The sequence below is a fragment of the Pyrus communis genome, chromosome 10 (assembly GCF_963583255.1).
Source record: "Pyrus communis chromosome 10, drPyrComm1.1, whole genome shotgun sequence".
NCBI classification, from domain to species: Eukaryota; Viridiplantae; Streptophyta; class Magnoliopsida; order Rosales; family Rosaceae; genus Pyrus; species Pyrus communis.
In genome coordinates, this window is record NC_084812.1 from 624,639 (window position 1) to 648,895 (window position 24,257).

A 24,257-nucleotide genomic window follows, 5' to 3' on the forward strand; every position below is an offset into this window, starting at 1 on the left:
GAAAATAACTTTAAATCTAATGGGCGTAAAATTTATCCTTAGTTAACCCCACCCTTAACATTTGTGTTTTTGGAATGGTTTGTTTTATTTTAGGTGAAGTATTTTGTGCATGGTGTACTCCATTCACATTGCAAGTAGATGGGGTTTTAGAAATATGTTTTCCAAAATTTCATGGGCGCAACTGATTATCCGAAAATCAATAATAAAAAATGCAAACAAGATCAATCATAAGCTAAAATTTCACTATTTACAAAAATACATTAAATAAAAATATACAAATTAGTTGTGTTGCCATCATCTTGACCCAATAAGTCCGTCAACTTTACTAAGATAGAGACCATACTTATTCCTCAAGATAAGAAAACTTGATTCAGTATGGAATCAAGGAAGATTACTATAGAGATTCCTACAATCTAAGGTTTGACCTGAGCGGCAATTAATTACACTTCTAACAGCAATATATATCTGCGAATTATATGCAAGCATGCACAAAATATCACAAAACTTGTCAGCTAAAAACCATTAAGAGTACATTAATCCATTTCAGTCTAACATCCTGTAAGTTCAAAAGGACGGATGTATGTTTAGTAATCAGAACCTAATTAATCATATTCCCTGCAAAAGCTCAAACAACAAATTCTGAGGCATTGAAGGGTGAACCATAACACCTTCGAGGCTAATGGGCCACCTCGTTGCAGATCTCCACGCCGAAAAGCCTGAAACGTTTCTTTTGATCAGCAAGGATTCCTTCAGCTTCATTCATATTTTGGCTTACAGCTTCAAGTTTACAGTTATCATACTGGAAATTTTTAGCATCATTCTCAACCAAGCAGCTAACATCTTCGCTTTCGACGCCATCCCAGTTAACTTTAACCATGTAAAATGTTTGAGGCTCCTTGTTACCATTGTCCCCCAGTTGCTTGTACTGGCATTGGAAGAATGTAAGAATGTCTTTTGCCTTCAAATGGTGCGTCTTTACGAACCGACTCCAACCCTTGGTGAACACAAAACTCCTGCTGCTCTTCCAAAAACAGTACCGGAAAGTCCACGACCTCATCATCTTATCATAAAACACTAGCTGGCTGGAGCAACTCTCGACCTTCTGACTTGTGGCTTCAGACATGCTGGGAAAGCACCGTTTGGCATTGCTAACCGGTATCACAAGTCTATTCAGCTTACCAACATCACTTGGTGTCAGCTCTTTTTGGAAAAGAAGTCGGTTCAACATCTTTCCATTTATGTTGTTATGCACCCTAGCCAAGCTGCCAAATTGAATATCACTCATCAAACTCTCCCTTGCAGCGCTACTCTTTCGATATTCTAAGAACTCGGCCTGGTAGGAACCATCCTTGATCATTCTCAACACAGCTTCTTTAGAGTAATGATTTTGAAAGTGTGGCTCTTCAAAGGTGAATTTGGTCCATGGAAAGTTGCGATGGCAATCGCAACCACGAAGCTTGATTGCAGCGCTATCATAAGCCATAGCTGCTTCGTTCTCAGAGCTGAACGTGCCAAGCCAAACCCTTTCGTGATTGGCATATATCTGGGCACCCCAATGCCCATTTGGCTGCTCAACAACTCCCTTGAACCTTTTCGATACACGCCTACTAGCACCATCTGCTGAGTCATTCGTAGCAAGGCTTGGACCGCAAACTTCTCCGGTCTTACATTTCACTCCTTTGTTTGAGACCGTGCTTGACATGCCATCTTCCATAACGCTTCTGCAGTAATAACTAATAGGAAATTTTCAAAACAGAAGGCAAAAAATGTATGAACGAATTATTAATGTTAATAATTAATTAGCACAATTTTATGTTCACTAATTAGCTCACATTGAGGGTCTTTGTGATAAGATAAGACTCCAGAATTGAATGGACTGTATAAAAGTATTGGTAGAAGAGTAAACAGATAAAAAAAATTTGAAAAAATTAAAGCCGTTCTCTTTTTTCTTTTGGATTGAAAAAGATCATATGTTGATTGAGCATCCAAAACAGACAATCGCATCTTGTAAATTTCATATTAAATAGCTTACTTTAAAAAAAGAAAAACAGTGACACAAAAACTTAAATTATGAAAACTAGTTTTGATTAGGAAGAAGTACATAATAGTAAAAAGCTATAGTAATTGTTCCTTCTTAACAAGTCAACCAAAAAAAGGAGAATTCTCGTGGCACCCATCACTTATTAACACCAATTTACATCAAGGACTCGAAAATTATCTATAGTTACTACTTTCGCACCAAAAGAAAAATAAAATCTCATAGCACACGTCATTTATTAACACGTAAACAATTTATGAAATCTTCTTCAACGACTCAAATTTAGTATCAAATCAATTTCTCGTAAATAAAATCCAAGTCCAGAAAAAAAAAAAAAAAAAAAAAAAAAAAAGAAAAAAAAGAAGAAGAAGATAGAATCTCTAGCAAGCGTCGCTTATTAACACGTAAAAAATTTACGCTAAGGATTCGAAAAGTATCTGTAAGTACTGCACCTTCATAACAATTCAAAAAAATAAAAGAGAGAGAATCTCATAACACGCGTCGCTTATTAGCACGTAAACAATTTACGAAATCTTCTTCAATGACTCAAATTCATTGTCAAAATCAATTTCTCATAAATAAAATTCAAGTTCTTCATCATCAACTAGTAATTACCAGGGCAGTTTCGCAAATGAAAACCATTAGTGAAAGAAACAATTAAATAAAACTACATGAAGTGAAATCTTTTAAGTAGATAACGACTGTTACCTCGACGAGTAACCCGCTGCAAATAAATGGAAGCAGCAAAACTGTTGCTCCTCCTGAAGCTCAAACAAGTTCCTCTCAGAGAAACAAAACAAAAACCAACAACATATATAGAAGAACATCAAAAACTCTATTTGGGCCAGCCTAGATAAAGCTAACACAAACCCTAGCTGTTTAATACATTCATTCGCCTTGGAAACAAAGTAAAAATCTTACCCAAAAAAGGGCAGTAAATCAGAATCCAGGAAAATCTGGCAGTTGTAAAAGGTAATTAATGGCACCAGAAAAAGTTTATAAATTTCTGTCCATATTTGGCACTGCGCTGTGACCCACAAGGGCTTACGTTTCCTCGTTCCACCTCCAGATTTCACAACAAAACCCGGATTTGAGTTGAAACCGGAAAATTTGGCTGTCATCATCAATGCACCCAAACAAAAGAAAATCCAATCAGCAAGTTCAAATCGTGACGAATACGAAAGAAATTGGGTAATGTTAGGAAGATTAAATTTAGAGACAAAGTTTTGAAAACTAAAGAACATGAAAATTGACGATTGGTTTATTACTTAAATGTCGGTAAACGTGCTTATTTTTATTGGTGACACATCATTTAGTTTGCAAATTTAGTCTTTAGATTTAGTCTTTCTATCATTACTCAAAAAAAATTAATTAGGGTAATGTTAAGGAGACCAAGTTTATAAACTAAATTTGCAAACTAAATGAAGTGTCACTAATTGTAATGAGCACGTTTATCAACGCTTAAGTAATAAATCAATCATCAACTTCTATGCCTTTTAATTTTCAAAATTTAGTTTTCAAATTTTGTCTTTCTAGCATTACCCCGTTAATTATTGTCTACGTTTTGAAGAAAATAATACTTTCTGAAGGTGTGGCAGACATGGCCAAGCAATTGGCTAAAAGGGTGTGCTTCGTTTTTTTAGTGTGTCTGGAACACGGGCTGTTGCGCCATTATACAAGTATCCCTTCATTTTTATACTGACATATAGCATATATGCCTGTACTTCGGACACATTGAAAAATCTCTCGTTTGCATGGTATGTATAGTATATATTATTTAATTAATTATTATGATACATATATTTATGATATGTATGTATCAAACTATTTGGGCATTAATTTGTTTCTTTTTGTATCGTAATCCTTCTGTCATCCCCTTTTTGTATGGTAATCCTTCTTCTGTCATGTCCCAAAAGAGGAGAAAAGGGAATGTCGGAGGGTGTGCCAGCGAAAATGGAAAAAAAAAAAAAAAGAAAACAATTGCTTGAAAAAAATAGAGATATATATAGGGGACAAATAAATAAATAAAATGCAATGCTTATTTTCTTGTAGCTATGTAGGCGGAAGAGAGATAGAGAGAGAGTGCGAGGAGGAACACAGAAAGGATGGAAATGGAGAGCAGCGTAGGTGGGCGGTGGGCGGTGGGCGGCTGACAGAAAGAGAACTGAGCACGCATCACCATTCAACTCACTGCGTACTAGTCCAGTCTACTACTCTCCCTTATCCATTCAACTCACTTCATACAGCAGCTTATATTTTTAGTCTTCTGTTTATACCTGACTACACTGTCTATCTTCTTCCTCAACTAACATACCTACTCCCCACTCTACTCTAGCTAAAGTTTATTTTGTATAGAAGGGATTCGTAGCTCAACTTGTCAAGAGCATGTACCATCGAATATGAGGTCACAAATAAAATGTTCGCCTTAGATAAATTAAGGTGTGTTTTTTTTATATGTAATCAATATAAGAAATTAGATATCGATTCCAGTTACTATGTGCTTATCAATTTTATGAGAATCAAAACACAAATAATATATCTGAGATGGGACTTTAAACCTAGAACATCTTTCTAACATTGGAACGAAGAGCACTACTAGACTAAGACCTAGTTGATCACTTTCCTAACAACTACGATGAAAATAGGTGACATGTACGTAACTGTTGCAAAGAAGTTGTCATCATTTTTAACACATTGGTGGTGTTGGTACTCAAAGAATGTACCAAGCAACAAGATAAACTTAACACATTGGCGGTGTTGGTACTCAAAGAAAGTATAGACTAATATACATCCACTCCATTTGCACTTGTAGTGTGAACAAGTTTCCACATATAAACCTATGTTCTGAACCGTGGGCCCTATTGTCTAGAGGCCCATACAATCAAAGTCCAATCAAGTCGGTCCACGACTACTGCGGCTTAAACACCCAACCCGGCCCAACGTGGCCTACTCACCCATACGCGCCATCGGATCTTGCGGAGCAGTCCTCTCCGACTAACAGCAACCGAATCAAAGATTCAGAGCTCTCTCTTCTGATTTCGAATCAATGGCCAAGGAAGCTTACGCCGCACGAAACCCAGATGAGGTTCACACAGACGTGCTCTCCAATGCCAGACAAGCTTGCTATAAGGTCCTATTCTGCTCTCAACCTCTCTCCTCCATTCTTTCTCTTCTGAAATGTAAATGTCAAGGACTGAAATTTGGGGTTTAATCTGCAACTTGATGTGCTTGAAAGGCTCGGGACGCTTTCTATGCGTGTGTGGAGAAAGAATCGGACAAGAAGCAGACCGAAATCGCATCGAAGGGCCTGTTGTACGCAGCAGAATGCAAAGCTTCGAGGGAGGAGTTTGTCAAACACTGCCGTACTTCTTGGGTAAAATCTGAAATCCCCAATTCTAAAGTTTCAATTTTTAGTTCACATTGTGGGATTTTCGGTTTCATGGAGCTCAAAGTTTTTGTTTTTATTTATTGGATTTTTGTTATTTATTTAGTTTTAATCTCTTGAGGGGTTTTGGAAATGGTTTAGGTGAAGCATTTTGATGCGCTCTACTGCAAGAACAAGAGTCTGAAGAGGCTTTTGGATGATAAGGATTCGAGGAGAGGTCCGTTGTCACTTCCACAGCCTTACACTTTCAAGCCTACCACCACTAGTTAAAACTTTTCATGTCAATTTTGGTTGAATAAATCAGTTTAATGTGTTGTTGTACAGCAATAGTAATGTGGGATTAATGCCTAGAGCTTGCTTCTTACGGGTAAAAGATTCGTATGAAGAAAATGAGTATCGGTTTCTGACTCCATTTTCGTGGATCACATGTCAAATGCTTACTGAATACATTTACGTACATCTGCACTTATGTTTTATAACGATACTGCTATGATACTCTGCTTTGTTTCGACTCATACTTTGGCGGGAATGGGTTTACGTTTTACATAAAACTTAGGATACCCATAATTGCAGTGAATGGAACGTTTATCCATTTTGGCAGGGGTATAAAGCTTGACTTGGCCCCTGAAGACTGAAGGAATCATCCTGATCGGTTCCTGGGTTCTTGTTCAATTCATTATCCGATGGGAGGCGGAGATCTATACTGGTTTTGAGGCTTGCAGAGGGGTGGTACCACTTTTGGAAGTTGTCAGTTTTTGGTGTCCATATATGTTTGAATAAGAAACATTGGAGAAGAAAGGTGTCTATACCTGCCGAAATGTGCTTTTCGCACAATTTTATTTTGTATTAATTTGAATGCTTACGTAGTTGTAATACTTCCCTATGGTTCTTAAGTTTGATGTTCTTTACACACCTAAGACATCTAGGCAATCGGAAGAATGAAATAGGTAGCATGTGGTCAATCCCGGTGTTTTGATCGAAGGTAGCCATGGAGAGAATGTAGAGAACTTCAGAGCTTAGTCCATATGAGAAGCTGAGGATTTTCGGAGCCAAAACAGTCAGTAAACTGGTTATGATAAGAAAACTTCAATTTGTTTACAGGTTTTTGAGACTTGAAACTGGAGTGGAGATGCTTTGCTTAGTTTCTCAGTAGGGAAACTGGATGATGTGATTAGGAATGCAGTAGAAAATCCTTGATACATTCCTTCTGTTTTTCCGGTTTTTTACATGACAGGGTTTAGATCTCGATTTCTCGAGCTAGAGATCATGTGCTTGATGGATTCGATTCTTACCTATTGAATGTGATATTTTTTACATCTGCATTTGGAATGACTTTGTGAAACTGCAGATCGTGCTTCTTGTTAGCGACAGTTGATACAAGCACATCGAATTCATTGTTGTAGGTTCCTGACATGTTTTTTTAGCTCTGGAACCACATTTCATAGGTTTGAAGAATCCTGCAAGTTCAGAGACTTTGCTTGTATTGTTCCCCTCAAATTTGGACACAATTTTGAGAAAAAAATCGCAAAACCAACACGATTAGGTCGTTTAGTAATTTGAACTAATCAAAATCAATTGGTTCTGGGATTGAATTGAATTCGGAGCAGTTTTGTTCAGATATGATATCCGCGATCTGATGAAGGCTGCACTTGCAGATGAGTGTCACCCTTCTTTATATGAATGAATTTCATCTCAGTTTTTCTCTTTTCTAAGTATAAGAAAAACGTCGGTAAGGTTGCGCAATTAGGAAAGCTCTCATGGTAAGTGGAACCATCAAAAGGTCGGACGTGATTAAAATACATGAGGTTTTACGCTTCTGTGAAAAATACTTTACAGATGATGTGGTCGGGTACCCTATCAAATTTTTATAATCTTTGTCCTTTGCCTTGGCTGTCATATCTCTATGCACTGCAATCGCATTTTCTGAATAGAACAATTCAGGGAAAATCGTTTCTGAGTTTTTTAGTCTTGAAAGGGAACCATTAATCTTAATTAAGTGCAAATAAAAACATTGAGAAATTTTTCAATGTACCCAGAACACGCAGCGGTATGTCATAATAATTTTAGCCGTTAGATAAAAATCTAACGGTCCACGAACACTGGTCAGAGGATCCCGACCAGTTGCCTCGGAGAGGATCCAAATCCTTCTTATTAGTTATATTTATGAACTGTATAATCATCCTGAAATCATATTGTGCAGTCTCTTTGACTAGCTCAGTGGAGTTATGGGCAAAAATAGATCAATAATAACAAAAACAATGTAATAATACTTATAAACCCTAAACCACAGTGAGGTGGTTCAATTGTTGAAGACAAATTTTAAGATTGTATTTCATGCGGTAAGTTTTGGGTTTGATTGTTGACTCTAATGAATCACACGATGGTGACAGTGAGATGAAATGCTTCTTTGAATTTTTCTTCCGAAAAGATAGATTGTCGTGGTGAAGTCACTATCATTTTTTAAAAAAAAATTTAAATAAACCCTAAAAAATTATTAGGGATTTAGAAATGGAGGGTCAATGGGTGAATGATGGGGTGGTGAAGAATTGACAAAAAGTAGTGGACTACATGTCTCTTAATATTCCCATGTGCATCATTCATGTATGAAATATTGAAAAAATAATGCGAAGAAGAATTTGTCAATTGAATATTTTGGGCAGATCTCGGAAGATCAAGCGTGAAAGCTCTTTGATACCAATATCAACCTCCAAATCAATCAGCCGGCTGTGGGCATGCATCTCTGTCGCTCTCGGTCTCGTCGTATTAATAAAAAAAATAAAAAAAAGGATAGAAGATGAAAACAAGAGTATGAAAATTACTATTCTTTTTTAAAGAGCTTGATGTGAGAGCAATGAGTCCTTACAACTCGAGAGATTCTTACGTTTGGAGGAAGATTTATAAATTATGACTAGACATGATGAACGATAATGAAATAAAGTTATATACTCAATAATTTTTGAATAACTAGATTAGTCATAACTAAGTATCAAAGTCATAAAAAATATATGATATTCTCGTCATACGAGTCAAACTTCATATCACTTCCAACTATATGTAAACAAATTATACTGAATCAAGACGAATTGATAAAGCCGAATAAAAGAACATGTTATCTTGAACCTCTTCTTTTTTTTTTTTTTAATATTAGTTTTGTTTCATTAGTCATGGTGCTTTCTAACCTAACGATAATTAATAAATAATCAATACAAGTCTTTTGAATTTTGATTTAACTAACATAGGATAATAGAATAAAGAAGTAAGTAAAGGGTAATATAATATGTTTTTTTTTAATAAGAAGGGGACGTGGCTTCTCCACGATAATCTATTTTTTCGAGAGTCGGGAGGACTCACATAAATATTTTACTTTTTTTCTAACTACTATCGTGTTATTCACTAGTGTCAGATATCAAATTCAAGATGTACCGTGTGAAACATAGGCCTCAAATTCGTCCCAATTATTAAACCGCCATGTGATGGTTAATATAATACGTGTGTTGTCCCTTGCCTTTTGTCAACAATGTATGCCACCTCAACTCTACGAATCACCCGAACGCAACTCTTTCTAATCACATATGATAACATGATTACGAATCGATTTGGTTTTGAACCGTCAAGTAATTACGTGCAGTGGTTCATTAAGTTTGTTTTGTTTGTTTGTTAAATTTCTTATGCTCCAAGTACTAGAGAGTTGATATGGAGAAAAACTTCAGTATTTTAACCTAATTATATGCGTCGTCAGACTATCCTTATAAAGGAATGAAACTTTTTTTGTATTTAAGCACGATTTAGTAAGTAAGAGTGCAATTTATCAATGTACATAATTTCACATGTTGAATGAGTATTTGACCAATCATGTAATCAGACTATTCTATTGAAACATTACGTTCAGATAGTCAAATAGTGTTAAAATCATAAAGAATGATCGGACTCCCATAATAACTTATCATTTACGTTTCGAGTTAAAAATCATCCACATAAATAAGGAGAAAATTGTTGACTCAAGAGAAGAGAAGAAAAATTCATACATGCAAAAGAAGGGTAAAATCTGAGTCCAAGTTGTCAAGCAATCATCATCGCAACGATTGAAGGAGATCAAAATTTTGTGTATAATGACTATTCAAATTTGAAGGGATTAGAAAGATGGGATGAAACAACAAGAGTTAGGTACCACTTAAACCTAACATCCAAGAGATTGATGGATCCTTCCAAGTTCCAATAACTAAAAACAAAATTAGAGTTCATGGGTGGGTAAGTTGCATTGATAATTTTTTAATGGCAAATTGTATAATTTTTTGATAGGTAAATCACAGTTTAATATGTAGCTAGAGAAAATTTCTCTAACATATAAAGGAGCAAACCATAATTTTGGTCATGTTGTCCAATCAATTTTAAGTACAACTAGTATATTAAGTCAACTTTCACATTAAACAAGAACGTAAAGTCATGTAAAACAAAAATCTCATACTTTTGTAAAACGTATACACACCTCTTACCAAGCTTTTCTTTAAATTGTCATACACAAGGTGTTTAGGCTTACCAAGTGAAATGTCTTTGTCGTAAAATGTAAGAAAAATATAACACTCAGTTGACCTAAAATCTAAAAGAACTTACAACAACCAAAACCCGAAAAAGAAAAAGTCATCAAAGCTTAGCCTAACTGCTGCCTACTCCTTTTCTATAAAATACTCCTTAATAATTCTCTCATCATTATTAAACCCTAATCATTTCATTACCAAACCTATAATCATGATTTTTCAAGATAAACATGCTCGATAACTTTGAAATATGAAATTATCTCGAAACATACCAGAAATTCACAAGTACATTGGAGGAGAATCGAGATCCAGACCTTTGGTTTATGCGAGGTAAGCTAATGTGATGAGTAGTTCAGATCTCATAATCTTTGAACTTCGGACACAAAAACCCTGAGAGAATCTCAATTCATTGCGAACCAAATTACACTAGAAAATAATAATTTTCTTCAGATAAAACAACAAAAGAAAAGATTAAATCAAGGGTAAAAAACAAAGAGACCCCAAAAACAGCTTTTTGTTAAAAAAGGGTTTTATAGGGGATCTGGTGGTGTGGTTGAGTTAGCTTTTAGCCAAAGTCTACGCAAATACGGCGTCGTTGGAAAAGCACCATCCTTGATGCCTTATTTTCGTAGACTTTAGAAGGCCTTGGAGTCCACGTCACTATGTGTGTAAAGGTCAGTCGACGATCGACGACGGCGTCGTCAGTCAGGGCTTGGAGACGGAGGTGGCGTCCTTGACGGAACCGTCAACCCCAACGTTACCCATGGTGGCTGACTGGACGGTCAGCACGGACATGCTGGGAGAGGAGGGCCCGTCTCCACCGTTGGACGGGACAACTTGGTGGTTGTTGCTGTTGTTGTGGAGGAGGGGGTTCCTGGAGTGACATGTGGCGCTGGAGATGGCGGTGGCCAACGAAATCGGCATGAGGCAGAGGCCTTTTCCCTGGAGGTACTGCATGGCGGAGCCCATGTCTTCCTTCATGAGCTTGGCGACTTGGTGTTCCGTCACCGTCATGCTGTTGTCGTTAGATGAGGAGGCCGTTTGGTTGCCGTTTGAGCTCCGTCCGCGGGTCCCGCCGTTGGCACTGGCTTGGATACAATCACCGCCACCCTACAGCGACGACCAAAAATTAAAATATTAGTCGATTTTTTCTTAAGGGTGTGAAAAGGATGGACAAAGGCGAAAGGAGAAAGAGGAATCTGAGAAAGTGGCACGCGTGCTTCTTTTCTTTTGTCGTTTTGTACGAAGGATAATTCGGGGGTTGGCTGGGTACACTGCTGGGTGTAGGGTGGGTGAAAATGTAGAGAGATTTTTTAATGTGATCTGTATAAGGGTGGTACATCACGTGTCTCTATAAATTATGAGATATGTGTGCTAAAAAGTTAATAACTTAAAAAATAAAATTTTTCACGACTTCTATTAAAACACGTGGTATACCACTTGTGTTTTCGTCACAATAAAAAATTTCTCAAAAATGTGGTGGTGTTGGTGGGTTTCTGCCTGGCCAAGACATGTATATGGTCCTAGCAGTTTGCAAAATGTTCTAATCCAAGTACATTCGTCAATTTTCATTAATTTTTTGCACGAAATCGACACTCCCATAACACATTGTGAAAATTTGATGGATTTCATACATGAAAGTGTTAAGAGCAACGAATGTCCTCGTCTTGCAATTTGCAAACTACAATATCTCAAATCAATGCAATTGAAAATATATAAACGAAAATGGCGAAAGACTTAATTCACATAGGTACGTCTATGTCTACTACCTAAATCAATAACGCAATGTCATATGTTTAAGTTTTCTCATATAACAGTTGTGCATTATTAGTTTGGAATACATCACAGAAGTGTACTTGGTGTAGATAAGTCGAGATTTCAAAAATATATATAATGGTATATTATGGGTGGGTTTATTTTGAATTGAATTTACCTCGGAGGACATATCAGCAACAAGGGGAGCGACAGCACCTGCACCGCCCAACCTGCTCATGCTCAGAACCTACATATTGTGGTGTGCCCAAAAAGCACAATGCCAGTCAGTAAACATAACTAATTAACAAATTAATTACTTAATTATCATATCCAGATTCTAATCTAGCAAACAATATCAAGTCAACCACCAGGGAATCTCTCTTTTTTCCTTTAATTAATCAATAATTATACACTTAAGAGCACATAAAATAATAAGTTAACTTAAAAGATGAGAGCAGTACCTTGACTTGGAGCTGGAGGAATTTTACATAATCGATTATCTCATCCAGCATTGAAGCTTTGTCTGTCTGTCATTCCAAAACCCACATCCAATTCATTAAATTATTAGATCCCATCTCATATGGAAAACATATATGTATACATATACACACACATGGCATATAGAAATATACCATACTAGTTTTAAACAACCGATAGCGTGAGTGGTTTAAATTGTTAGTTGTTAGGAAGGGAGGGGACTCGTGGGGATCGAATCCGAACCAGAGTACATAAACATGATTAACTTCTGTCTTTGCGGTAAAGCACCATCTGCACCCTAAACTGGTTTTACACATACTTAAAAGTAGTTACTTGCGACCCAATAAGTATATGGTTAAGCTACAAGAATATAGGCTTCGCCATGACAATCTACCGTTTTGGAGGTTGGGAAGGCTCAAAGGGACATTTCAGCTTTACTTGTTCACCATCATGTGATTCACCAGCATCAGAAATCAAACTCAGGACGTGCCGCATGGAACACAAGCATGGAATTCATCCCAAACCACTAAATCGTCCCACGGCGGTTTTACTTAAATCATTAGATTAATTAGATTAAAATTTTCTTAATACTAATATTTTCTTGAGTCAATATTAAATAATAAAAGAATGAAAGTCTAACTAACTAGTAAAGTTTCCAATACTCCATTAGTCCATTATTAGCCTAACCAATCGGCATCTGGGTCGTCTGGAGTACGCTTTTTTCTGCTTTCTTTTTGCGCACGGAAGGATTAATTACCATTTTTTTTTTTTCAAAACAAAACCTCCATACTGAATGGAAGATGAACACCTATCTACCGGACGAGAAACTTACCTACACTCGCTTTTTAAGCATGACGATATTCTAAGCTAATAACACTAAGGTCTATAATATATTTTTACTTTTTTCACCGTATTATTACTTTGATAGACCGACATAGTGACATATTAACGATTTGTTATGCGTTAGATATTTTATACTCAATCTCAATTGTTTATTTTTTTCGTATCACTTAACGCTACTTAGCATTAAAGAAAAATTGCTAACAATGAAACGCAAATAATTACATTGTTTAATCTGGATTAACAGACTATGATTGAGAAGTAATTAATTGGTTAATTAATTAATTGAACTAAATTACCTTGTTGGTATTGGGAACGAGCTCCTGCAGAGCCTTCATTCTCTCTGCAATTCTCTCTCTCCGTAACTGCAAGTGCAACCCCATTTCAGTCAGAAATCAGAATAACTGAGGAATAGAAACAAGAGAATTTTAATAAAAAACTATTGATTTTTTTCATTTTAACAAAAAAATCACATTTTTATATTAAAAAATTAATCTTGATACTATTCATTTTACTCTTTATTTTAATTTTTATCCTTATCGTTAAAATTTAAAATTTTCAAATCAGTTTCTTTAGTTTCCGTAAACAAACACAGAATTGCAGCCGTTTCGGTTTGGTTGCGCAGATAACAACAAAAATACAAAATTGACTGAAACGCACTCTTTCGGCTATGCTGTGTGGGTCAGTGGCTTGACCTCTTCTCGCCCTGACTCTGGGCCTGGGTTGGGCCGGCGCTGCCCCAGCTGAGCCACCCACCGGAGCTTGGTTCACCGCCGCCCCTGCACCTCCGTAGTTCTGCGCTTGCAGCTGACCTCCCTGTGCATAATTATCAATCCGAATTAAAACAAATCGTGCTTAATTAAATTAAGAATATAGTTCTGCGCTTGCAGCTGACCTCCCTGTGCATAATTATCAATCCGAATTAAAACAAATCGTGCTTAATTAAATTAAGAATAATAATTAAATAAAATTAAGAGCATGGGCATGCCTGAGGGTGGTGAAAATTTGGAGACTGAGAATTAGCAGCTCCATGCAGTGATGCACCGAAGCCATTGAACAGGGATTGAACAGTAGAAGCCCCATTACCGCCCTGTAAAATAACGTATTTACATTTATGCCACTCCATTAGTTCGCCATTGTAAGAGAGATGGAGAGAGATACTCACCACTTGATTGGGGGATTTGAAGGAGGAGCCGTCGCCGACGTCGTTGTTGGAGCGGTCAAAGTCGCCGTTGTTTTCCAAAGACAATCCCGTGGGACCAAAGCCGGAGTCGGCGGCGCCTGATCTGGACATCATGAGCTGGTGCTGGAGCATCATGGCGGCAGCAGCTGCGGCTGATGCGGAGGCGGACTTGTCAGCGCCGGAACCGGCGCTGATCTGCTGGCTGCGAAACTTGGCGGCGAGGGTGGCGGAGTCGTCGTAGGAGAAGACGACATTGTCTGGGTTGGAGGAGAGCGGAGGCGGGGCATCGTCGGCGGCAGAGGCCCAGGAGGGGCCGAGGGTGGAGAGCATTTGCTCGAGGAAGTCATCGTGGGTGGCGGAGTCGAAGTGGGATGAGGAGGGGGTTGGAATTTGATGATGCATCTGGGAGTGAGAGTGTGGTTGTTGTTGGAGGTGGTGGTGGTCTTGGAGGGAGAGTTGGGAGGATGAGGCTGAGGAGTTCAACAAGGAGTTCATTTCCTGCATTTCTCTGCTACAAGGCTGCATACACACACACACACACAATCAATATATTTATAGTTATACTATATAGACAGATGACTAGAGATGATTAGGTGGAGATTAATCAAATTTGGGGAGGATTAATTAATAGATTTGGGGGGTTTAGAGTGGAATTATTGGAGGAGGAGGAAAGGGCGAAAGCGTTTGGGAATGGCGGTTTTTGGTGGAGGGAGGGGGTGAGATAAATTATAAATAGGAAAAAAAAAATAACGGTGGACGAGTGTGTGTGTTGCGTGGGTGGGGCCCATTCTCATCCGTCAAACGCGTTTAGCATACTCTTTTGGTCAGACACTAGAGTAGAGATACCTGAGAGTACCACGTCCACATTTGTACTGTCCTGTACATGTCTGTCTCATTTTACTTGAATTTGAATTGAGAAATACTAAGAGGAATCTCTTGGGAGCGGGTTTAAGTTAAGCATCGTGTTTGTCTTTTTTCACTTGAATTTGAACTAAGAAATGTTTAAGTATAATTTTTTAATAGTGAGACTTTTTATGTACCTTCTGTCATCTTACAGTTTAACTTAAATTTTTGTGCCGACATTATTTGAGTTTGAATTGAGAAATACTAAGAGGAATCTCTTAGGAATTGGTTTAAGTTAAGCATTGTGTTCGTCTTTTTTCACTTGAATTTGAACTAAGAAATGTTTAAGTATAATTTTTTAATTGTGAGACTTTCTATGTACCTTCTGTCATCTTACAGTTTAACTTAAATTTTCGTGCTAACATTATAAAATATTGTGCAAAAAATATGATGTGTCAAAGAGTCAATGGAGAATCCCACTTTTCAATAAATGGTTACCATGGAAAACAACCGAATTGATTAGTTATGTGACCAATACACAATGTGTTTAGAAGTTCATGCGCTATAGAACTTGCCACTAAAAACTAGCTTAAACTGGCTTGTTAGTGAACGGTGCTTAAAAACTCTTGTTTGATGGGCTGGATGTGGTTGAGCCTTAGAGATAAAATTGGATTGAAATGGATTTGTAAGACATGACTTATAATCCATGTATAATAATTAGATAACCCGCTTTATTATAAATTCATAATCCATCATGTCTAAGTCTTATTCATCTAACATTTTGACATAACAAACAAGAAACATGGCTCAAGTCCATTTTAATTGATCTGAATCTGTCCCACCTAGCCTATCAAACAAGCCACTCCAAGATATGTTGTTTTTCATGAACAATTGAATCCAAACTCAATGTATTTAACGTTGGGTAAAAGAATCGCTCAAACTGTTCAAAACAAGCAAATCGAACCAAGTTGATGGTTCGATTCGGTTTTGTCAGTGACTACTAAAATTACCATATGAAGTCCACCTTGATTCTCTTAATTTCTTACAAAGGAAAATTAATTAAACCAAACGTAAGCCAATCACTAAATGAATTGATTTGTTTCCGTTCATGTCTTCTACACTACTAGTTTAGGGTCTAAACCGAATCAAATTGAACTCTTGAAAACATTATTCCAATTTCATTATGGACTCTAAAACAAGTAAAACCAAATAGCGTCCATCCTCAATTGTAACTTGAATCTAATATTGTGCGTGTTATTGTAATTTTTGTTTTAATATTTTTCTTAGTGTAGATAACTCAATTGTGCTAGTTACTCTCAGATCTAAATTCTCCTCCTATTTGAACGTTCAAGATTAAGCCACGACATCATTTTGTTTTTATCTTCTAAGAAATAAAAAGAAAAAGAAAAAAAAGGAGAGGAGGGAAAAATAAAGGGGTGAGAATCCAACTCCTTTACTCCCACATGTTTTGTAACTTGAATCTAATATTGTGCGTGTTATTGTAATTTTTGTTTTAATAATTTTCATAATGTACATAACTCAATTGTGATAGTTACTCTCGGATCTAAATTTTCCTCCTATTTGAACGCTCAAGAATAAGCTATGATCTTATTTTGTTTTATCTTCTAAAAAATAAAAATAGAAAGGAAAGAAATGAAAGGAGGGAAAAATGGAGGGTGAGAATCCCACACGTTTGTTTCTCTCATTTATCCAACCCATCTCTATCGCAACGTTTTTCTCTTATTTCGGCAACTTCGTTGCGTGGTGGATTCGTAAGTAGGAATTAACCATTTTTCTTTGGGCTTGGCATTCACATCAAAGTTCAACATGTTCAATCATATATAGTCTTTTCTTCTTAAGAAAAATGAATTCTTAACTCATAGCCTTGCTTTTTAACTTCAATTTAAAAAACTCGTATTTGCATCCCCTAGTCTTCGTCTAGACGTTTTAGGTCTCAACCCACCGTCCAACTAATACCTTTTAGAATACAAATAATTCACCATATAGTTTGTTCAAGATTTACGTCGCATTTTTTTAAACAAGAGCATCAATGTGCAAAGACTAAAAAATGGGTACATACATTTTTAATTAGGGTTTTGGAATTTCAACCACTAAAATGCTCAAGCTTTGTTTGCTAAAAGCACGACCAGTGGGATTATAATCTTGTTATGTTAAAATTCAGCAGCGTTGTGATTGTTGTGGCCTCTCATTTGGGATGCAATCTTAGTTGTAATTCCAATTTCCAAACCATATTCATTGCATCCAAATATCGAATATTATTAGGTTAAGAAATTCATTTTATCATTCATTTAATTGATTTGTTAGTTTGTTAACAATGGATAGTGATTTTCGCACTCTATTTTTTTTGTTTCCACATGCACTAAGTAGTTCTTATGGCATCGGACCAAAGTCTCGCAAATTGATCTTTTACAACACTTTTATCAATTAAATGCTTTTATCCGTAGAATAAATCATCTCGGTATACCTTTTTTTTTTTTTTTTTTATATTCATACTTTGACGTTTATGAAGTTTATTTCTTTGCTACAGCTAATAAAAATTCTTTGTTTTGAAATGATCGAGTCACAAATGGAAATGATCACCATTGACTGATTCATATTTTACATAAAAACGCATATACTCTTTTAGACAGTTCATGCACTAGGATCTTAATAAACCATATCCTGCTCCTAATTAATTGATTAATTAAACAAGTATAAAATAGTATATTCATTAGTTTCAACCTTCTTGGCGATGGATTGAGCTGTGAAGTATGAATATATAATTTTTAATCAAACCGAAATCTGACTCATACAACAACAATAATAATTAAGTTTTATTCTACTCAATCAGGTTGGCTGTATAAATCATAGAATGTAACTGTGCTCGATTTTGCGTCAAGTCTTTCGTTAGCTCCAGGTACTCCGTATATTTTCTTACAGTGTCTTTTCATGTCTTCTTAGGTTTTTCTCTACCCATTTTGAGCTAAGTCTCCATCTCATAGTTGCATCTTCTAACTAAAGCAACAAAGGTCATTGATTCACATACGTGTCCAAATCATCTTAACTAAATTTCTCTCATCTTATCTTCAATTGCGACCACTCCTACTTTACCTCAAATTTCCTCGTTCTTAATCTTATCATTTCTCGTGCGCTCATACATCCAACGAAACATTCTCATCTCCGCTACACCTTAATTCTCATCCACACTCATTGGTCAACATTAATTTTAGTGATTAATCAGCTGAAAAGTTTTTAAAAACAGATAAGCATATATGTGATCTCCTACTTAACCTTAATTAACAAGATTATTTGAAATCCGGAGACAACAAAAATTCGAATGGGTTTGGTTAGTAAAATGCTCCCAAAAGATGTAGGTAGACGTCCTTGTCCTGTACCAATCACATCCCCACTTTTCTATGCTCTTTAGTCTTTACCCCTCATACATTGCCATACATGTTACATATTATATGTTAAGGCAATCCCTAAACCAAATCATTAAACATGATTATCATGTTTGCTTAGTCAAGAATTAGGTCACTTAACTAGTGTTATAAGAACACGAAGATTATATTCCCTTTATTGCTTATGTGTTTCACCGCGCTGTAGGAGCATGAGTGTATATGTATTTCCAGATTTTTTTTATGAGGTATATGCTACACCGTACAAATAATATGGTCTGACAGTCGAACCTTATAATTTCCCTCTATACAAGCATGATACCATACCGTAAGGGATATCCACTCTAAACACTTTTGAGCCAACTAATAATCCTTATGCCTAAATTAATAATTATGTTGTCTACTTGTTTGGAGATATTTATAAAAAATACAGTTATTTTAGAAGTGCTTTTTATATTAAAAATTCAAGTGCTTCTTGAAAAGTTTGATGAAAATAGTAAGTGCTTATCTGATACATTCCAACGCTCTTGCATCAATCAATCACATTTCAAGCCAACTTTGATCCGCCAGATATAAGAATTTGATTTGACATCTAAAAATTTCAACTGCAATGACATCCTCATCAGAAACTTTCTTATTCGTTTCATTTTTATTTTTTGGACTGTACATGAATTATGCAGCAATTTTTTATTTTTTTTGGTAAAGATGAATTATGCAGCATTGGCTGGATTCAGATCAGTTTTCAACTCTCGGAAGTTCCGCTTAAAATATTTTGAAGAAACTTTTGGAGAGATTTTTTAGTATGCTGGAACACGATCTGATACACTAAGTTTCATAATATAAGTAGTTGGATACTTGAAAAAAAAAATTTCAACCACTTGTAATATAACACTTAGTATACCGGACCGTATTACTGATACACTCAAAATTTTTGTCAAACTTTTGGATGTCAAATTAAAGAACAAGAGCATGTCTAGAGAGCTTTATTTGGGAGCCTAAACCAGCATATTCCACTCCAGCATTCACAGCTACCCAATTTGCGTAGACGTTGATCAGGACAATGTACACATCCCCTTGCAATTAATTTTGAATCCTCATCCTCGCAGATTATAATATTGCTATGTTAAACCAAAAAGGGTTTTTGTAAAAGAAAAACCCACCTAAGCAATAGGCATGCATTTCATCTTTTCGTTAATTAGTCACCAAACACTCTAAGCATGCGTTTCACTAACCAACCTCAGTGCACCTAAGTGCATTTTTGCGTCCACATTACGTACATACCCTAGAATTACTAATTAGTATTAGTGAAAATGACAAAGATAAGTTTATGAATTAGCTAATTATCTTTATTGCATATACGACGTCATGAAGCTCAAGGATAAGGCTCAAGAGCACCTTAAGAAAAAGACGGTAAGTCCTAAGTAATTACAAAATCACCGATCATCGCAAAGCGCTTGTAGCTCAATTACTTAAAAACGGTTAGACGAAAGTTCTGTGTTCGGTTTCTTCCGTAACCAGCCCAAAAGTGTGTTAAAGGTTTGAGACCATCACAGAAGAAGGCCCAAACTAAAGTGTTGGGAACCTCAAATCATGCCCAAGACACCTAGGATCAAAGCAGTCCAGTACTTAGCTAATAGATGTGATGATCTGCTTATAAAACCAAAAAGTAATACAAGTCTCACAGTTCTTATTGACCAAGTCTCCAACTTCATCAGGTACAGAAGAGAAGCCTAAAGTTATTGCAGGAGCTTAAAACATCATGTAATAATCGCGTGATGCAGCCTTTCGATAAGGGTATTGCCCATTATTCTCTTTTTCTCAACTCCATTTGTCCGACGATGACACATTTTTATAGTCTGCAGCCTAAAAAATCACTTACATGTTTTACTAAATCCGCTACTACAACGACGTTAAGTAGCGTCGATTACTATATTATCACCCGATTCGTTATTAACACGGTCACTAACCCATGGTGTAAGAAGGGGTTGGCAAGTTGATTACAGTGGTCTTGATCTTGGTCATCATGTTGATGCTGTTGGTGATTCCTTGTGACCCAATTCCACTGTCCTTTATGCCCTGTCAAATAAGTCATTCATAAAAATTGTGAACATGACGGTCTTGGAACGAAATTCGGGCTGTCGATAAGGAAGAATCAAAGGACAAAATAAACAATTGTGTAGAAGGATAAAAAAAGAGGGTGGAAATCAGTCCAAAACTAATTTTCTGGACTTTTAAAGGGTTACCTGGAACGGAAAATGATCTGGTCCACGAGCAGGTGCGGAGTTTATTTGAACAGTTCCTGTCTCCATTGCATCACCAATCAAAATGGCCTTGTTGATGTCCTTTGTGAACACACAGCCCTGTATTTTTTTACACGGGTTAATATTTTTTGAGTTAAAGCAAGCATGAAATGGTGGATTCCGAAGGAAATCAATGTTACCTGGAGTCCGAAATTACTGGCATTACAATGGTGGATTCCTTCTTCTACCGTAGTAATCCTAATAACGGGCAAGACTGGGCCGAATGGCTCTTCCCACGCAATTCTCATATCCGGTCTGACATTATCTAACAACAAAGGCCAGATAAGGTTGCCCTCTCTCTTGTACTCTTGGCAAAATGTTGCTCCTTTCTGTTTTGCATCCACAACCAAACCTTCAATAAAATTTGCAGATGATTCCGAGACAACAGGAGTGATGTCACTGTTCTCCTCTGGTGGACCAACGGTTAATTTTGCCACTCGTGCATTCACTTTCGCGACGAGGGCATCAGCAACGGATTCCATCACCAAGACAACCTTAACAGCCGTACATCTTTGACCACTGTTTAAAATGTGCGTTGTCAAGCAAATTTGAAAATATATTGTTAGTCAAGTATTATGGATTGCAGCAGAAAGAATGAGACTAACACAATTAATTTCTTCACCTGTATGAAAAGCCTCCCTTTATTATATTTGCCGCGACCAAATCTAGGTCGGCATCTTCAAGCACAATGCATGCATCTTTTCCTCCCAACTCCATTTGAAGAGGGATCATGCCTGCCTTCTTCGAAATTGCAATGCCGGTGTCACCACCAGTGAAGCTGAAAAACCGGGATTCATCTTTGAGTAACGATAGACAAGGAAAGGGAGCCTATTGTGGTATCGAAGAAATCAATCTGGGATTACCTAATGCAGTCCACTCCAGGATGCATGGTAAGGAAGTCGCCGATCTCAGATCCTTTCCCAGTGACACAGCTAATAAGGCCTTTGGGAAATCCAGCCAAGTGGAAGCAATGCACCATATGAAGGCAAGAAACAGCACCCTAGAAGGAAACTTACAGGTACAATTTAGTCTTCCGCGAAGTTAAAGAGATCATCGAACATAAATCTTTTGTAAAGTGTTTTTGAAAGAATTTTGTAATGCAGTTCTGTCATTCAAAATACATTTTTGCATGAATTTACATAGTGGCAATGATCTACTGAGAAGTTATACTCAGGTCAGTGCAAAAGATGTGTGGAATCAAACACCGGGGGAATTACTGAGTCTCAAACACAATGTCTTACTATCTAGTAAGAACTTCTGAACCAGTGTATAATTTTGAAGTTTGGTAACTAATACCTGAGTTGGGGGCTTGAGCACAAGGGCGTTTCCAGCGATCAGCGCAGGAGCAATTTTTGAGACAGCAAGGTTGACAGGATAGTTAAATGGTGGAATGGCTAGAACCACGCCGAGCGGAATCTGCAATCATATTGCAGCAACAGTCACACAAAAGATATTGCAAAAACTCATCAGTAAAGAGTAGAAAGGTAAACTAAAACTAAAAAGTACTTGAAAAATAAAGATACCTTGGAAGTTAAGCAATATTTTGTTCTGTCATTTCCTGGGAAACTATCAGACACCAAGAACTTCCCTTCCCCGAGAATCCTAACCCCTTCTTCGGCGCAGTAAGACACCAAATCTCCAGACCTCACAACCTTCACAGAACCCAAAATTTCCATATCAGTTTCCAATTCGAGTAAATTACACTTTTTCATCGAAATCAAACATGAACATATAACAAAAATTATTTTTCACATATAAGCTCTTGATAATGTTACACTTTAAGATAAAAACCTTCAATTCAATGCTTTAGAAAAACAACTTGCCGACTTATTAACGAAGTCATCAAAGAAATTTCGCGACTAAAACCGAATTAGAACATGACAAGTGTTTTTGTATAAACTTATAGTTGTCGGAGTGTTTTTTTAATTTGCTAAGAAGACAGAGAACAAGTTATCAACCTCTGTGATAGCATCTTTAGCAGGTTTAGCAATTTCTTTAACCAGTGACTCCCCAATTGGAGCTTTGTGTTCTTTGAGGATAGAAGCAGCCTTGTGAAGGAGCTCGGCCCGCTTCCAAAGCGGGGTCTTAGCCCATGTCTTCTGTGCGATTTTCGCGGTCTCCATGACCTTGTTAACCTCTTCCTGTGTACAAGCTGCCACATCCAAACAAAGGGTAATTGTTAAATAGCTGTAAAAATGAAAAACATAACAAAAACCAGAGCAACCATTCAAATTGAAAGGACAATGATTATAACACTCCTCGTTTAGCATCTACACTTCTTGTGCGGGAAAGGAGGAAAACTTATAAAATATTCAATTTGAAGTGCATATGACCAAACCTAGAGCGCCAAAACCAGAATAAAAACAGACCAACAACTCAAAATTTAACGACTAATGATTTTAACACTCCTCGTTTAACATCACACTGACGCGCATATACAAAGAAAAATAGTAAAATATTCAATTTAAAGCACACATAAAACTGTAAAATATTCAGTTTGAAGTGCAGCAACAACAACAACAACAAAGCCTTTTCCCACTAAGTGGGGATTCAGTTTGAAGTGCAGATAACTAAAATTGAAGCGCGAAAATCGCTACCCGAATGAAAACCATGAAAGAAGATGAACATTACCTTGAACCTTGTAGTGGACCTTTCTTGTGGTAGGGTTGATGATGGGAACAAGTTTACCAGAAGATGATTTCTTCCACTCTCCATCAGCATAATACTTGTATGCTTCTCCATCAACAATCTCTGCAAACAATCCACTCCCAGCCATTACTCTTTTCTCAAAGATTCAAATACCAAATCTCCCAAAAAGCCCAGAAAACCAACACGATTTCTTCCTCTGAGTTATCAGAAAACTTGAGAGAATATAACAATATCACTCTGGTTTTTATGAAAGGATGAGGAGTGAGAAGTGAGTGTGTGGTAATATGGAGTTTGGTGGTTTATGGGCTGTGGTTTGGTGGGGTTTTATGTAAAGGGAAGGTGAGCCACGCTTTGTTCTGTGAATTGGGACGGATTTTTGTTAGGTGGTTTTAAGGTTTGACAAGTAAGCTTTTTACTGCTCTTCAATTTTTGGTTCTTTTTCTTCTGTGGCAGCTCTATGTTTTTCTTGTTTCAGACAGTTGAAAATATACACGAAATTTCGAAAATTAGTTAGCCTCGTGCTCTCCGCGGCTTTTAACTGCTGTTGAATTTTTTGGGCCAACAATTTTTATTTTTCACACTTATAGGGTAATTATTGTGTTATTAAAATACAATTACATGGTATAATCAGTTTAGTTGAACGGGCGATTGATGAATGCAGCCGGGTTGGACGAGCCTATAACTCGAATGGGTTTGGTTTTTTTTTTTTTTGAGCAAGAATCATAGCGTTACCTTACCTTGGACATGATACGGACTCCATATTCTTAATTACAAAGCGCGAGGTGATTTATCATCAATATGATGATGGGAATGGAAACCAGAAGCACAACCGGAGTCATCCAAGATAATAAAGC

At 36.8% G+C, this 24,257-nt stretch overlaps 4 protein-coding genes across 5 annotated transcripts; 1 reads left to right on the top strand and 3 right to left on the bottom strand.

Annotated features, from left to right (window-relative positions):
* Positions 1-676: 676 nt before the first annotated feature.
* On the bottom strand, positions 677-3,162 carry LOC137746827 (AP2/ERF and B3 domain-containing transcription factor At1g50680-like). Its single transcript, XM_068486843.1, has 3 exons — positions 2,960-3,162; positions 2,747-2,818; positions 677-1,721 (listed from the first exon to the last, which is right to left on the bottom strand). The coding sequence occupies exons 1-3, from the start codon at positions 3,160-3,162 to the stop codon at positions 677-679; spliced, it is 1,320 nt and encodes a 439-aa protein (XP_068342944.1).
* Positions 3,163-5,033: 1,871 nt separating this feature from the next.
* On the top strand, positions 5,034-6,273 carry LOC137748945 (uncharacterized). Of its 2 annotated transcripts, XM_068489134.1 has the most exons (4): positions 5,034-5,168; positions 5,274-5,411; positions 5,565-5,640; positions 6,025-6,273. In XM_068489134.1, exons 1-4 carry the CDS (start codon positions 5,085-5,087, stop codon positions 6,030-6,032), a joined length of 306 nt encoding a protein of 101 aa, XP_068345235.1. In that variant the 5' UTR covers positions 5,034-5,084; the 3' UTR covers positions 6,033-6,273. The 2 variants fall into 2 exon arrangements, with proteins under 2 accessions (XP_068345235.1, XP_068345234.1); XM_068489133.1 differs by lacking the exon at positions 6,025-6,273 and having other exon boundaries at positions 5,565-5,842.
* Positions 6,274-10,195: 3,922 nt separating this feature from the next.
* Positions 10,196-14,922, bottom strand: LOC137747273 (bHLH transcription factor RHL1-like). The gene is made up of 7 exons (XM_068487350.1): positions 14,196-14,922; positions 14,019-14,120; positions 13,691-13,846; positions 13,330-13,395; positions 12,175-12,240; positions 11,892-11,960; positions 10,196-11,068 (listed from the first exon to the last, which is right to left on the bottom strand). Exons 1-7 carry the CDS (start codon positions 14,736-14,738, stop codon positions 10,664-10,666), a joined length of 1,407 nt encoding a protein of 468 aa, XP_068343451.1. The 5' UTR covers positions 14,739-14,922; the 3' UTR covers positions 10,196-10,663.
* Positions 14,923-20,121: 5,199 nt separating this feature from the next.
* On the bottom strand, positions 20,122-23,737 carry LOC137747556 (NADP-dependent glyceraldehyde-3-phosphate dehydrogenase). Its single transcript, XM_068487686.1, has 9 exons — positions 23,386-23,737; positions 22,713-22,906; positions 22,278-22,406; positions 22,051-22,170; positions 21,618-21,754; positions 21,377-21,532; positions 20,895-21,273; positions 20,698-20,814; positions 20,122-20,530 (listed from the first exon to the last, which is right to left on the bottom strand). The coding sequence occupies exons 1-9, from the start codon at positions 23,528-23,530 to the stop codon at positions 20,417-20,419; spliced, it is 1,491 nt and encodes a 496-aa protein (XP_068343787.1). The 5' UTR covers positions 23,531-23,737; the 3' UTR covers positions 20,122-20,416.
* Positions 23,738-24,257: the final 520 nt, after the last annotated feature.